This window comes from Centroberyx gerrardi, chromosome 8 (genome assembly GCF_048128805.1).
Source record: "Centroberyx gerrardi isolate f3 chromosome 8, fCenGer3.hap1.cur.20231027, whole genome shotgun sequence".
Taxonomy (NCBI): Eukaryota; Metazoa; Chordata; class Actinopteri; order Beryciformes; family Berycidae; genus Centroberyx; species Centroberyx gerrardi.
This window is the reverse complement of record NC_136004.1, coordinates 23744777-23759601: the sequence shown is the minus strand read 5'-3', so window position 1 is coordinate 23759601 and position 14825 is coordinate 23744777. Positions and strand designations below refer to the sequence as shown.

Genomic DNA, 14825 nt, shown 5'->3' with positions numbered 1-14825 from the left:
CTTATATTAACTCAGCTGAAAATGAAGTGTGGTTAGCTGGAAGGCTATTAGGTCATGAGGTAGTTCAGTTTAACAGATGTCTGCAGTTCGAGGGCGTTTAAGGGTGATGGCTTGTTACCGCCATTTTTTCTCCACATGCATCGACCTAATTAGCCAGATTTTAATGAATGGTTGGGGAAACATTACATACTAACACTGAACAAATTGCAAACCAGCTATAAACACGAATATCCATTTTGTGTTTCTATGGCAAAACCAACTTTTCAACTAGAATTGGATACGTTTTTTACTTTGGATTCTTTTCTGATTGACATGTATGTTATTAGAAATTGTTTTATTGTCTTTTAAACCAATAATGGACAAATGTGTGAAATTCACGAACAAGTAAGGAATTGAGTGACATTAAAAAATAACAAAAAAAACAAAAGAAATAACACAGTAAAGACAAGTTTTATTCAGTTCCAGAGATGTGTGGGAGTTGTAGTTTTTCAGTCCTTTGGGTTTGCTGGTGTTAGCAGTCGATTGAAGATGCTCTGGGTTACAGATGATGAGTCTCTGGCCTGGGAAAGTATCTCTAGCACAGCTGTTGGATGCACCTTGTATCTCTAAGATCTCAATGTTTCATGGCCCTCTTTTCATAGTGACAACCATATACTTGGTACTTAGACAGCAAAATGTGTTTTCAATGGGTTTCATAGGCCTTCGGTTCATGCAACTTTACTCTTTAAGTTGTCAATAAAAATGACTTGCAAGATCTTCATGTGGTCCTTCTCCTTGGAGCGCCCTGTCTAGGTTTCACAAGACAGACTGATGCCATCCATCAGTCACATGTGACTGGTGCTTTACAAGACAACATTCCCATTCAGATCGTAAGCATGTACATAAAAGGCTTGCTGCTATTTGTTTTCAATCCTTGACAAGTATACGGCTAGAGATTGTTTTAGATGCAGCTTACAACATTTTCCTCTGGCCAGTTCATCACAGTCCCTTCCTCGCACGCAAGCACCTTAGCTTATCTCTCCGACACATACACACACATGCACTTACGTACGTACGCACACACACATACACACATACACTTTCACAGATGCAGATGTGAATACTGTCACTCAGATTGGGTCCGGTTGATGGATCTCTGGTCTGGGTTCACGTGTCACATCTCCCGTTCAGGTGAAGAAAGGATTGAGTGTATCAAACACTCCTTGTAGGTGTATCACACACACTTGTTCAGACAAGGACTGGATCAGGGCCATCGCACACTTGTTCCGGTGAGGGTGTGGTCTTTACAGGTGAAGCGTTGAGGTTGTCACAGCAGCTCGTGGTGCGGAGCAGAGTCAGATAATCTTGACCACTGGGAAGTATTTGTGAGCCGAGAAGTCAAACTCTGGGAGCACCTAGGGATGGACAGATTTGTAATGTTTTCATGATTATGCACAGCTGTTACAGAAGACACCTAAAATAAGCCCATCAAGTTGCCTGTCATTTATAGTTGTAGTTGATTTGTATTAGTTCTTATCAAGGCTTAAATTCTGTAAACTGACATGTATCTGCCACAAGTACTGATCACAGTGAGTTTTTGTAACTTTAGGCAGTAATATTAAGCCCACTGTTACACACATACATCACAGGATTATTATTTTTTTATTGTTTTGAATAAAACATCCATTCCAGAATTAGAATCTGGTAACTCGTGTTGAACCACTGTCACCCCACTGCTGGCTTGGTTTACATTTCCATTTATTGGATGTAAATGTGACTTTTACAACTTCTTTGAACTTCTTTGAAGTTGCTAATTGTTCACATTTATACTGGTTGTAAAAACAGGAGCATAACAGATTCATCAGCAAGTCTTAACATAATAAAAATAATAATACTATTAATAACAAATGATAAGGGCTCTAAGGAAAGTGTGTATCGTGTTACCTTGGTCTCCTTCTTGTGCCCTCCAGCCAGCAGCTTCATCACTACGATGTTGGGCTTGGCCACCTTCAGGATACGGTTCACCTGTTACCAACCAATCATAATTGGTTATTAATCTTTTGTACTGTAGAGGACATAGGAATGGGCAAGCACATTTCTCTTCAGTAGCATAAAAGTCAAACTAATTAACTTAGGTTGCTGCAATACAGCAGCACAATGTTGTGAACCTCTGCACAAACACACAGCTTTTCAATGTCCCAGTGCCAGTTTAATATTACCCGCATTATCAATAAAATTCATTCTAAGACATCATTAAGACAGATCAGTGGTTCGCATGGACCAATTCTCCAGACTGGCCTTGGTCTCTTACATGACATAATCAGGTAGTTTTCCAACTCTTATCCTGGAGAGATTTTTTGCAACCAACTGGGCAGGCTATTATAACTAATAATTAAATACTAACTATATTTTAGGCTACTACTGAAGAATCTACAGTATTATTCTATCTACCTTCTATTGCAAACGCATGAAGCTTTGGAGACTGTAAACTAGTGAAGGTCTGGGGAACATTGGTGTGATCCCATAAGACTGTTCTAATTAATTTACCATATTATAGAGTTAATCAAATAATATTTGACAAGGAGGTTGACAATTAAACTAAAGAAGTAGTGGAGAATTTTGGGACTCATAGTTCCTGAGCAATGGAATATCATATGCTGAACACCAAACTGTTTTCTGTAAGAGCGGGGATTTCTTTCACACTAGTCAAATTTGCTGACCTCGGGGTCTGGGCTGGGCACGTTTTCTAGGATGAGCTTGGCCTGCTGGAAGTGTTTGCTGGCCGCCAGGTAGAGGTCGGCGGAGCCCGGCGGAGGATTGTACTTCTTCAGATCGGACATCTCCTGGAGGAGGCAAGAAGAGGGGGAGGAGAGGAGAGAGGTGCAGGGAGGGAAAGAGGAGGGAAAGAAGTAGAGTGGGGAGGGGAAGGGAAAAAGAGTGAGAGAAAAGCGTCTGACTGGATATACTCTAGTGTGCTTATACACACGTGTGCACAGACGAACACAGACAAACGCACACTACCTTGAACTGGATGTAGTGCACAGGTGGGGGGGTGACCACGCTGTTGAAGGGGGCGAAGCGATGCTCGTAGCGAACCTGCTCGCTGTCCAGCTCAAACTGAGGCTTACGCACCTTCCCATCCATATCCAACGCTACCATGGTCTGCGGAGAGAGACGGAGAGAGAAAAAGAAAGAGAGAGAGAGCGAGAGAGAGAGAGAGCGAGAGCGAGAGCGAATTACAGGTAGGTGTAAGAGAAGAGGGGTCAGCGTGTCTATTAGAGATGGGACAATAACCGGTATTACTATATATTATGACACCGCCCTGAATTTGAATTATCGCGACCATCGCAATAATGGCGACTTGTTTCCCACAAAAGTTGGAACCCTCTAAAAATACTTTATTTTAGATGCTGTTATTGATTGTGATTGATAGATTGCTGTTTATTACTTTTGTTTTTTAAGAAAAAAAGTATTTTACATAATTTGTTTTTGTTTACATATGTTCTACAGTCTTAAAACATGTTTAAAAAAAGAGGAATGTCTGATAAATTAGTTTTTAAGTAACTAAAGCCTAGTCCAGTATGTTTTTAAGGTTTTCATTGTATAATAATCATAAAGATTACTGTATAATCGGCACAGGCCTAGTGTCTATATGACCTGTGTGTGTGTGTGTGTGTATTTATATCTTTATGTCCTACCTTGTACATGCCAGCACACATGTTCTGGTAGGCTTGGCTCATGGTGATCTCCTTGCTGAGCGGGCGAACTGCGCAAGAAACCCAAACATAAGATCAATATCCGCTGTTAGCCGGCATAGAGCCTCCCTGTGGACTCGGGCTAATACAGTGTGGTCATGTCATGCACAGAGAGTCCGCCTCAGCCAAGGAGTCTCCCAGCAGAATGTACCTTTCTTCTTCTTCTTGGTTTTCTTGCTGCTGCGTCCTTTCTGCTGCTCCTCCAGGATCCTCTCCTCTGCCATCTGAGAGGAGTCTGCTCTGCTCAGAGTGGACATCAGCCAGGCATACAGGAACTCTGACAGGTACCTACACACAAACACACACACACACACACACACACACACACACACACACACACACAGGCACAAAAATCAAACATGCTGAGTAGGTATTGCATCATGACAGTACTAGTTCAGTTCCACTAAGGAGGCACTGGACCGTAATTCTGATTATGTGCCAACCAGTGAGAGACTTGAGTGTGCGCTCTTACCAGTAGATGTAGTAGTACTCGTGCATGCTGTACAGCTCCAGTTCAAAGCCACTCAGCAGGTACTGGATCATGATCCTCAGGTTGTGGTAGAGGATCCAGGTGCCCAGACAGGCCAGATGCTGTCTCTGAGGCTCCAGCTTCATCAGCAAGCTGTGCAGCGCCGCATCCACCTTCTCTGCCTGCAGGGCCAAACACACAGAGACAGTACGTAGCTTGTTTATTGATTAGTCGAAAAACAATATGAGGTTTGCGTGTCTTGTTCTATAGTTTGTCCTAAACAAACTAGTGCTTATATGACCTAAAAACCATATATTCCACGCTGCTGAAAATATGTAATCTGATTCTAAACTGACCCAATTTTTCTCTCAGCTTCATCAGAAGCATTTACAAAGTCTCATCCACTGTGAACGCCTACAGGATGGATAAGAGTAAACCCATAACAAGGAGATAAGGTGTTATGGGTTAATGGAAATATAGGGGAGCATAACTAAAATGCTCCCATCTGAATCTCTATCTTACTTTACCTTTAACACGTGCATGTCCACCGTCTCACACAAAGCCAAGTGCAAGCTCACGCACACATGCATATGTACACTACACACCTCATTTCACAGGATCCTCAATCATAAATTCTGACAGATTTTGACTGGAAAAAGAGAGGAAAGAAAGAGAGATGGACAAGAGGTGGCAGCAGAGGAAAATGCTGAGGCGCACCTCATCCTGCAGCGTGGCAAACTCTTCAAGAATGTGTCCCAGCTTGTCTCTCTGCCGAGCTCGGTTGTGTCCGTGGATCTGGATCAGACTGCAGAACGGCTGTGGGGAGAAATAACAGACAGACACACACACACACACATTTATGTCAAAGCTATCAACACTATCAAACGCTGATAGCTCTGCTCACAGTTTCAATGGCACGCCCAACATTGGAAAACTGCAGAATCCTAAAATGACAATCCTTTGATTTCACTTGATGCCACAGCTCCCATCAGCATCTGTTTTATATCTCTCCTCATAAGCATTCAGTGTAATTCAACTGGGGAAGCAGACTGACGCCGTAGTGAAAGCAGCCCATAAATCGCACTGAGCGACTGAGTGAGTATTGGGATGAACCAGACCGTACAGACGATAAATCTGCAACCTGTAAGGTGCAGTTAGTCAGGTAACATACCCTGGAGCAGTGTGTGACAAAGGAGTCAATGTAGTCCTTCGCCTGGTGGTTGTTGAAGAGACAGCACCTGGAGAAGCGCAGGCATAGACACACACACACACACACACACACACACGCACACAGAATACCTAATCAAGAAAGGCTGCAGATAGCTCTCTTACACACAGCCATAAACAACGCAATGAAACAACACTTACTTTAATAGTCCTAAATGATTCAAGGGTTCAACATATGGCAGACTTACTTGGTCGAGAGGACAGGCGGACTGACGAAGTATCTGAGAGCATCTTTGATCATGTCCTGCATCAGGTGGGTCCCAAACACTTTCTTATTATCGATCAGGAACGTTGTCTGGAGTTAAAGAGACAATTAATTTAGTTTTCACCCTGGATTTTGAGTGAATATCCTATTGTGTAGCATCATCTGAAAGTAATTTGTAGATATTATTACAACAGTTTTATAAATTGTTGCATTTGTGCCAACTATAAAAACTGTAAGCACACTCTAGGTGACAGAGGAGCAACCCTTATAACTAGACCAGTTAGAGGAAGGAATAAAAGCGGTGACTTATCAGACGCACCAATCAGAACAGTGATTTTTAGCTCACCTGTAGTAGAGACCTGGAGAGCACACAGGGAGACTGCTCACTGAACTCGCAGAAGAAGTCCTGGAAAAGCCACAAACACAATATTCACATCAACGTCAATGTCTCTATCACTTTTTATTTTGTTACCTATTTTGTTTTTTGAAAGTATGTGTCTAAGACCTTGTTAAGATTCAGTTCCAATTAAGCCATCCGACAAAACTATACTCTTCAGCACTGGCTATTCTTGGCAACTGTACCGGTGCTTCCGTCTTCTTCTATTTGCAAAGACCATTCTGAAAAATAGCCTCATCTTTAGTGTTCACAGCCAGGAATAATGAGTGAGTGTTAATGTCTGTCTGATTTTATAATTGATCCAGAGATAAAGAATTCATTTCATCATTTCGTTGTGTGAAGTGTGGTTTTACCATTTTGTGGGCTCAGAAATCTGAACATCATGAGCAAGAGCAGCAAATTTAAGGTTAGGGGTTCTGGTTTAGGATTAGGATTGGATTAGGGTAAAATTAACATGACTTCCTTGTGTAGGGGGCGAGAGAACAGACTTTCTCCTTTTGGGGATCAACAGAATATCAAAAAAAAGCGAAGCAAGTGGGTTTAACTTAAGGGTTGGGGAATGAGTTCATGTGTCCGAGTGTGTGTTTACGGGTGTCTGTGTTTACCAGAATGCCGTGCAGGTTGGTGGTGTTGATCACGTCACAGACGGTCTTGATGCGTTCTATGAGCTTGCTGAAATAGGCCACCATGTCCTCCCTCTTGATGATCTTGGCGTAGCGAGGAAAGGTGGGGGGCAGCAGTCTCTGGTTGACCAGCGGCTCGAAGCCCATCATGATGGGGTGGTCTGCAGCACCCAGAGGTAACACACAGGTTAGGACTGGTCCACAGTACACAGTTAGGAACAAATTTAGCTTCAGTGAGGCCGTCTCACCCAAAATTTGGAAAACAGAGTGAGATAGAAAAAGCTCTGGATTTGTGAAAATGTGTTTCAGCGGTAAAGGCAGCACATTCAGTGTGTTTGTGTGTGCATTTCCTTCTTTACTGGTATCATTCTGTAGCTGCTTGAGGTGACATGCCGACCACTTTATTGGAGGGCTGGAGGGCAAGAGTGTGTACACTATATGAGAACTTGCATATGTGTGTGTGACAGGTCCTTTGGTTGTGTTGTTGTGACTGGTTTCCAAGATGAACTGTAAGCATGTGTGGTATGTGTGTATGTGTGTGTGTGTGTGTGTGTGTGTGTGTGTGTGTGTGTTTATAGCTGGTCCTTTAGTGCTGTCATTTTATGAATTCATGCCAAGCAAGCTGAGTGCTTGGCTTGACTTGACTGGATGGCTGAAAGACAAATGTGTGAGTGTGTGTGTCTGTGTGTGTGTGTGTTTGTGTGTGTGTGTGTGTGTGTTACCTCCTTTAGTGGTGTCATTTTGTGACTGGATGCCATGTTGAATACTGGAATGGATGGCTGATAAGAGGTCAGCTGCCTGAGCCATGAGCTTCTGGGCTTCACCCACCGAGCTGGTCTGAGAGGGATACAACCATAAACACAAAACACACACATATACACACACATGCACACAGTGTCCGTAAGTACATGTGATTCTGTTATTTATTGCTCCTCAGCAGTGAAGAGCAATAAATAAAAAACACAAATAAAACACTTCAATGTCTATGAAGTGTGTGTGTTTGTAGGTATATTACCTCTTTCTTAGTAAAGGCGATCAGTGCGGTCAATAGAAGGCGTGTGAACTTGATTCTATTGAAAAGTGCCAAACACTGCTGATGCTGGGAAAATAAAGCATATGGAGAGGTTAAACAAGCACACACACATGCAATACAATAAATATAGAATTTTCCTGGCTAGCTTTTCAAGCTCCACAAGATACACCAAATTAGAAATGTGTATTTTGTTTTTGTTTAGGCCACCCTCAAAGAGATTAGTCCATTTTGGGATTTTTTTTTCCATTATTATTATTATTGTAGTGAAACAGCTGGAAATTCCAGAGCTGGGTCTCTAAAGGCCGTCTCAGTCCCACAGTCTGATAGCTAGGAGAGGGGAGGGGTATAGATTAAGACAGCCAGAGACTGAGAGGGGAGACTTGGGATTTATTTCAATACTGACAGGAACAAATGGGGCAGTAGGCTGAATTGGTAAGCACCAAGGACAGTTCCAGCCAGGCAATCTGATTGGCCAACAATGTTTTATGAAGATGTGGACCACACCTGCCCATGTTTTACAGTTGTGGTAACCAGAGACCTTGTCAATCATTTTTCTCACTTTGACCTGTTCCTTATCCTATGTTGTAGAGAACTTGCAACCATGTCAGAACAAACACCTTTTACCTGAACGCATCACCATCATACCTATAATCACGCTAAATAACACACTCCTGTATTATCTGTATATTACTGAGTCTTGTTGTTATGAAAATAGAAGAATGTTTTTGATGATGATTAGTTAAACTGGCAGATCTCTAGTAATTACCAGCTATTTCTAAAAGTCACAAGACAGACTGACTGATATAGTACATCCCCATAGCAGTTTCCTGAATAAAGCCAGAGAGAAGGTAATTTATTGTGTATTAGTTTCAATAGAGAGCTGTGATTTCAGATGGTCTAAATGCTGCTCCGGAAGCATTTCCATACAACAAATTAAAAACAAATATGCAGCAAAAACTGCAAGACATGGATGAATGAACTGACTTACCTCCAGCTCGACCTCTGGGTCTCGCTGCTCACCCTGTCGGCTGCGTGTGCTCTGAGGGAGAAACAACAAAACAACGTAATAATCAGGAGCAGCATTTGCATCAGCGGTATTTCAGTAAAATGGCAAAGGCTGAGACTTAAAACCGGTCAAGAGCAGTTACCTTAACTCTCCTCTGTAACTCATCCTCCACGTCTTTCAGCATACCTGGTAGGGCGAACGCACGCATCAATAAACATGGGACACAAATACCAAAAGGAAAGAAAATGTCAAGGAAAGAAGGAAAGAAAATGTCAATGTAGGAAAGAAAATGTCAATTATATTTGTCTTCCTTAACCAACAGTTCAAATCTGTAATGACTTAAGCTTTCCACAGTATACATAAAGTTGCAGCATCACTGGACTATTATGGTATAGCGCTTTTACCTGTCACCCGCAGGTCTGTAACATTGTTGGCCATCTTGAAGCCATAGGTCATGGCCTGGAAATCCTCCTATAAAACAATATAAAGCAGCGGATGACTCAGACTATAAACACAACATTGAATCATCAACAGCAACTTACAATTTCAACTCTCTTCAAAGAAATGTTTGCATAAATGGAAATCTGCAGAGGATAATTTGCATGTCTCAGAAAATGAAAGATAGTGCAAAATGCCTAACCGAAGACACAGAAAAACACAGCGATACAAGGGATATAAAACCTAGGTAATTAACTAAAATCCAGACATAAAGATTTACTTGAAAAATAAAGTCTCTCCTCTATAGAAATGCTTAATTGTAGGCGTGTAACTTCTTTTTCTTCTTTCCTTTTCAAAACTGCTCAACTTATCATGTCCAGATTTCATTGGTCCTCACAAGTGCAGTAGTACAGATATACACACACACACACACACACACACACACACACACACACACACACTGACACACTGTAAAAGCTGCTTACCTCCTCGAACACAGCGGCCTTGTTGACTTTCTCCCGGGCGATGTCACACACCTTGAGGATGCCCAGGGCGAAGGCTTTGAGGGCCGGGTCCTCGATCAGGTCGGGGTTGTGGACGTACAGACAGGTGAAGACTGTCTGGGCCAGGGAGTGGCCCTCCAGCCATGTGATCTGAACACACACACAAACATACACACACACACATGAATGTCAGGGTTCCCGCACTGGCCCTGATGTAAAATTCCTTTCCATGGCTAAGTGGAAATGCCTCCATGTCCTAAAAATGTTTATTATTTCCTGGTTTGTTGTTGCTTTTCAGCTCAGAAAAGTTCTAAAAGTGTAAACAGACATGGCAGTTGGGCTTGCTATGGAGAGGAGAGGTGACCATATAATGTGTAAAAACAGCTAAAAAACATCATCTAGTGCAATGAATGTGTGAAAAAGCTGTAAAATACATTTTCGTATATACTCCTTTAAGGTCCTCTTTTAAGATTCCCTGATGGTCCATGACTTCCCAAGAGAATTCCCTGACTTTCCCTGTCTGAAATACACTTCTCTGAATTCCATGATATTCCAGAAATTCTTTGACTGGTGGGAACCGCTGTCCTGCTCCCCTGTAGCTGACCCTGAGCCAAGTGAAAGCGGAATTTCCCTCTGGGTATCAGTAAAATATCACATTTTTATTACTATGAAAAAATGAGCTTGTCATCGACAGAGAGCAAACCTCAGGGCCCATACTGCCTACGTATAGAGATGCACTTTGATGGATTCCTAACTTTAATCTGTTGATATATAGGCTGGATAGCTGGTCAAGCAAGTGAAACGTACCAAACAGCAGAAACACGTGTCTATGATCCCGATCAATTCAGGAAGACTCAGGTCCTTCACCTTGATGGCACCGTCCTAGAAGGGAGAGAGAGATGGATATGAACGGCAGAGAACCAGGTGGAGGATGACAAGGTTAGGCCAAGTTTGACAATATAAACAATCAATTCACAGATATGGAATCATCTACTCTGAACATTAGTTCAATTTACATGCATTGTGCTTTCTTTTATTATTTAGATTTTAAAAAATCATTTGGCTGGTTGAGAAAAAAATATTTTCCAAGCACAGGTGTTGTGAACATCCGATTTCCACATTCTTGTCAAGGAAACTTGATTACTGTGACATTATCATTTATTTATTTAGTTTATTTGATTGGGACAATGCAAATTAACATAGTGCCACTTCAACTGGTTACAAACAAGTTGATGCAACTGATGTTCTGCATACAGAGATTATAGCTATTGCTAGTTTCCAACTCCTGTCCCTCGTGCCATCTTGATTTTATTTAACATTGGCAGAGAAGAGGAAGTTGGAAGTATCATTTTAAAATTGCTCAAGTCCTTCTGGGAAGCATTCTTTACCAAAACACAGCAAAAAGCTGAATTTAGCAATACTGCCTTTCACAACTGGTATTTACAGTATATGCCAAGTTTTATGACCCCGCCCAGGAAAACCGTTCAAATCCCATTTTCACTGTTGACCACTCACAGCAGTGAGTGGTCAACAGTACTGTACCTTGACAGCTTGCTCAAAGTTGAGCACTTTCCTGTTGACCTGGTTCCCAATCATTCCAGCATCCATCTTAGGATCCATCATCTCAATGGCTGACATGGCCTCAAACAGGCCAAACCTGCCACCATAATAGAAAAGTTAGAGTGTGTGTGTGTGTGTGAGTGTGAGTGTGAGTGTGTGTGTGTGTAGGTGTGTGTGTGTGTGTGTTTACAAGGGTTTGATGAATATGCTTTTTTTTTAAGGCCGATACCAATATTGATATTTTTGGACTGAACCTGCCAATAGCTGATATTTTTTGCAGATATCACTTTAAATTTGACATGTTCATGTTAAAAATGACAAGGATTCAGTGTTTCACCCCAAATTTAATTCTTGTCAAGGTGGAAAAGCTTCTGAAACCATGGGACACCAAAACGCTCCATTGAAACCCATACTAATGTGGTCAGGAAGGAACATCCATCATACTGGCGGTGGACAACAGTGACTGTCTGATATCCTATATTTCATTACATGCCAATAACTGCCCGATATTTTGGTAAACTGATATTAGGCAAGTTCGCACGTTGGTGTCTCAAAATGGCAGCGAGAGGTACAGTAGCTATTTAACAAAATTGAACTACAATATGAAAAATCATGTAAAGTAATGTCAGTAAACTGCAAACAGCATGCTCATGTTTACCAACCCACCCGGTCTGTAATGCTTTATACCAAATGGAATAGAGAGGCAAAACATCTAATATTTGTGAGTCCAAATTTCTCTGGACAGAGCGCTGGCTAGCTGCCGTTTAGGAGACAGTTTGAATTTCACTCTCAAGTTTTGATTTGTCACTTCCAGTGGCCAGAGAAGTGTACATCCCCAACACCAGAATTTCATTTGGGCAAATAGGGCAAATCTACAGCCCCACTTTGTGATTTAGGCTGATAAGACAAGTGCATTTTTGCATTAAAATGTTGCCTTGTAAAACCTGTTTGGTAAGCTTTGGCTCCTTCACCAAGGGCCAGGGTGTATGCAGTCAAAGGCAAATTCATTGCAATTCCATTAAAATCTCTCCAAATAGCATGTCTCAATCAAGAGTGAGTGTGCAAGAAATATGTTGTCATACTCACAGTTTGTCATGAAGCAACTCCCCAAGGTTCAATTCTGCACAGAGGAACACAGAGGGAACAAGTCAGTCCTTTCATAATTGCACAATCTCTCCCACAAACACTCTCTCTATCCCTCTCCTCTCCCCCCCCCCCCCCCCCCCACACACACACACACACACACACACACACACTCACACACACACACAAGATCACTAACACAGTGTCTGTACCTTTGCATGCCCCCTTGAAGTCATGTGTAATATCAACCCAGTTGGCATTATTCTTCATCTTTTCTGGGATGCCCAGTCCCCAGCCAGCATCATCGTCTTCAACGGCCGACTTCATCACCATGGTGACCGCTAAAGACGAACGCAAACAGAAACAGAGCAAAGTTTTCCAAATATTCTCCTCTCCAGCTTGGGATCCAAACTGAATAAATTTTGTCTCCGTATGGGACTTGCGCTGACTGAAAAAGATATCATGTCATGAGCGGATCCACCAGACAGAAGGCAGCGACCCACTTTGCATCTTCACCCTCACTAAATTTGGTTCCGAGTCTGGGCCTTGGTTCCCAAAAGTATCGTAATACACTATGATCATATTTGTCCATTGGATTTCCACGGGGCAAAAAGATCTTTGCACTAAGATACAATTGGAAACACAGCTATATAGTTTACACGTCACTTTCTACTTGGTACTGGCATAAAAATAGGCAATAAACAGAAATAGACACATTCAACTGCTCCATATTTCTAGCCCAAGGACTCTCTGTGAAGTGTGACCTAATGGAGAGCCTCTAGTCTCATAACATTGCCAGTGTTAAAAGTATTGAGCAGTTGGCTGTGCAGGCTTTAGCCTATAAATGTATAAATACAGGACTGAAAAATACAGTAGCACTCAAACAATCATTTACTACAGACCTTCACCTTCTGTCTGGACATTCCAAAGGTTAGTTGGCAAACATCCTCCTGCCTGATCAAACTCTGAACATACAGTGTGAATAGCAGTCAAAACAGAGCCTGAGTTTAGGCTATATCTCTATATGTCAACCACTGAGCAGCCATGGATGTTGTAATAATCAGAAATAGGACAGAGTAGTCCAGCTATATCAACCCTTTCTCCCAGTCATTGATATCGCTCGAAAACGTGTACACTTCCCTGCATTATTATCTCTTCAATGCCACTCAATACTTTTCATCTCAAAGCAAATCAGAAATATGAATTACCAAATCTGTCATACAAACTGTTTTGCATATTTTCTTTTTCTAAGAGTTGAATGAACTCAGTTAGCATGTTTTCAAATGTGTATTTATTTCTCCTATAGGTTGCTGTACGCTCTCAGAATCTTTAACTCCCATCACAATAAAGGCAGTGTTACTTCTCCAAAAGCTAGGCATGCCCTGGTGCGGGGTTGGTATACTCATTCATGAGTGTTTATATACTTCCTCATCAGCTGAAGAAGCAGTTCAGCATGAGGTCAAGTAGGACAACAGTGAAGGATTACCATCATGCTCTGTGAAGCGGCTTGGCTTCAGTTAGAGCCTAAAAAGGTGTAAATTGCAGGCCTGAGTGCACTGGAAATCTCTGTGACGAGACAGGCCCTTGTGAACCAGGGGGCCGTCACTACTTTGAAGGCTAAGTGGGTAGTCTGGAAAAAATCAGATCCCGATCCTTCCTGGCTGGATTTACAGCCCTGTTCAACTGCGCTTGGAGGCATATTTACAGAGAATATTGATACACCATTTATCTATCTATCTATCTATCTATCTATCTATCTATCTATCTATCTATCATTGCAGACTGAGCTGAGAGGCAGCAGGCATAGTGCTTCCATTGTCAGGAGCAGTGCTTTTTTTTTTATCATTATGAATCCACTCATATCAATCAGCAAAGTCTTATGTAGGCTATTGACAGTCATAATTATGTAAATTAGGGAACATATTGCTACATTTCCTTCAGAGAGTCATCTTGTTGAGAGAGACAGTACTTTTTCCTCAGAACATACTAACAGCAGTAACAATAGTTAACATGGGTTATACTTTTTCCATTTACATTTGAGCCATTTTATATATTATGAAGAGCACTTTAATGAGGTATAAAATGCAAATAAAGTTTTATGTCAGACTAGAAGGAGTTACACAAAGATGCAAGGTGAATGCAACTCAGACCACTCATGCACAATATATTGTCAAACAAACAGAACATTAATGTTAACGCTATAACTCTAGCTCGTAAAAAAAAAAAAAAAGTCAAAATATATCGTATGCTAACAAGCTAACTACTATTGACCACATTGGACGTTTCATGTGAACAAAGCCTGAACATCATCCATTTAACAGATCGTTCAATACCAGATGTTAATGAAACATCTACAATACGAATGTTGTTATCAATGTGTCATATTTTCGTTGTGTGAAAATGAGAACGTACCTTGTTATTTCTTATTAACCATGTAGCTAATAAAGATCTCCTCGAAGGCTGGAGAGACGGCGGCGCACAAATGTAACGTCATAGGTCTATGTCAACCTGGGATATGTAGTCCTTCATCAAAACAATAAAAGACAT

At 41.6% G+C, this 14825-nt stretch overlaps 1 protein-coding gene across 1 annotated transcript; it reads right to left on the bottom strand.

The window, feature by feature from the left end:
- Positions 1 to 431: 431 nt before the first annotated feature.
- Positions 432 to 14749, bottom strand: naa35 (N-alpha-acetyltransferase 35, NatC auxiliary subunit). The gene is made up of 23 exons (XM_071917979.2): positions 14691 to 14749; positions 12491 to 12619; positions 12282 to 12315; positions 11178 to 11292; positions 10443 to 10517; positions 9618 to 9785; positions 9099 to 9165; positions 8837 to 8880; positions 8677 to 8727; positions 7671 to 7754; positions 7378 to 7492; positions 6638 to 6816; positions 5982 to 6041; positions 5619 to 5725; positions 5375 to 5441; positions 4921 to 5019; positions 4207 to 4385; positions 3886 to 4022; positions 3678 to 3745; positions 3001 to 3141; positions 2700 to 2822; positions 1924 to 2004; positions 432 to 1394 (listed from the first exon to the last, which is right to left on the bottom strand). The coding sequence occupies exons 2-23, from the start codon at positions 12609 to 12611 to the stop codon at positions 1335 to 1337; spliced, it is 2175 nt and encodes a 724-aa protein (XP_071774080.1). The 5' UTR covers positions 12612 to 12619; positions 14691 to 14749; the 3' UTR covers positions 432 to 1334.
- Between the last annotated feature and the right edge of the window lie 76 nt (positions 14750 to 14825).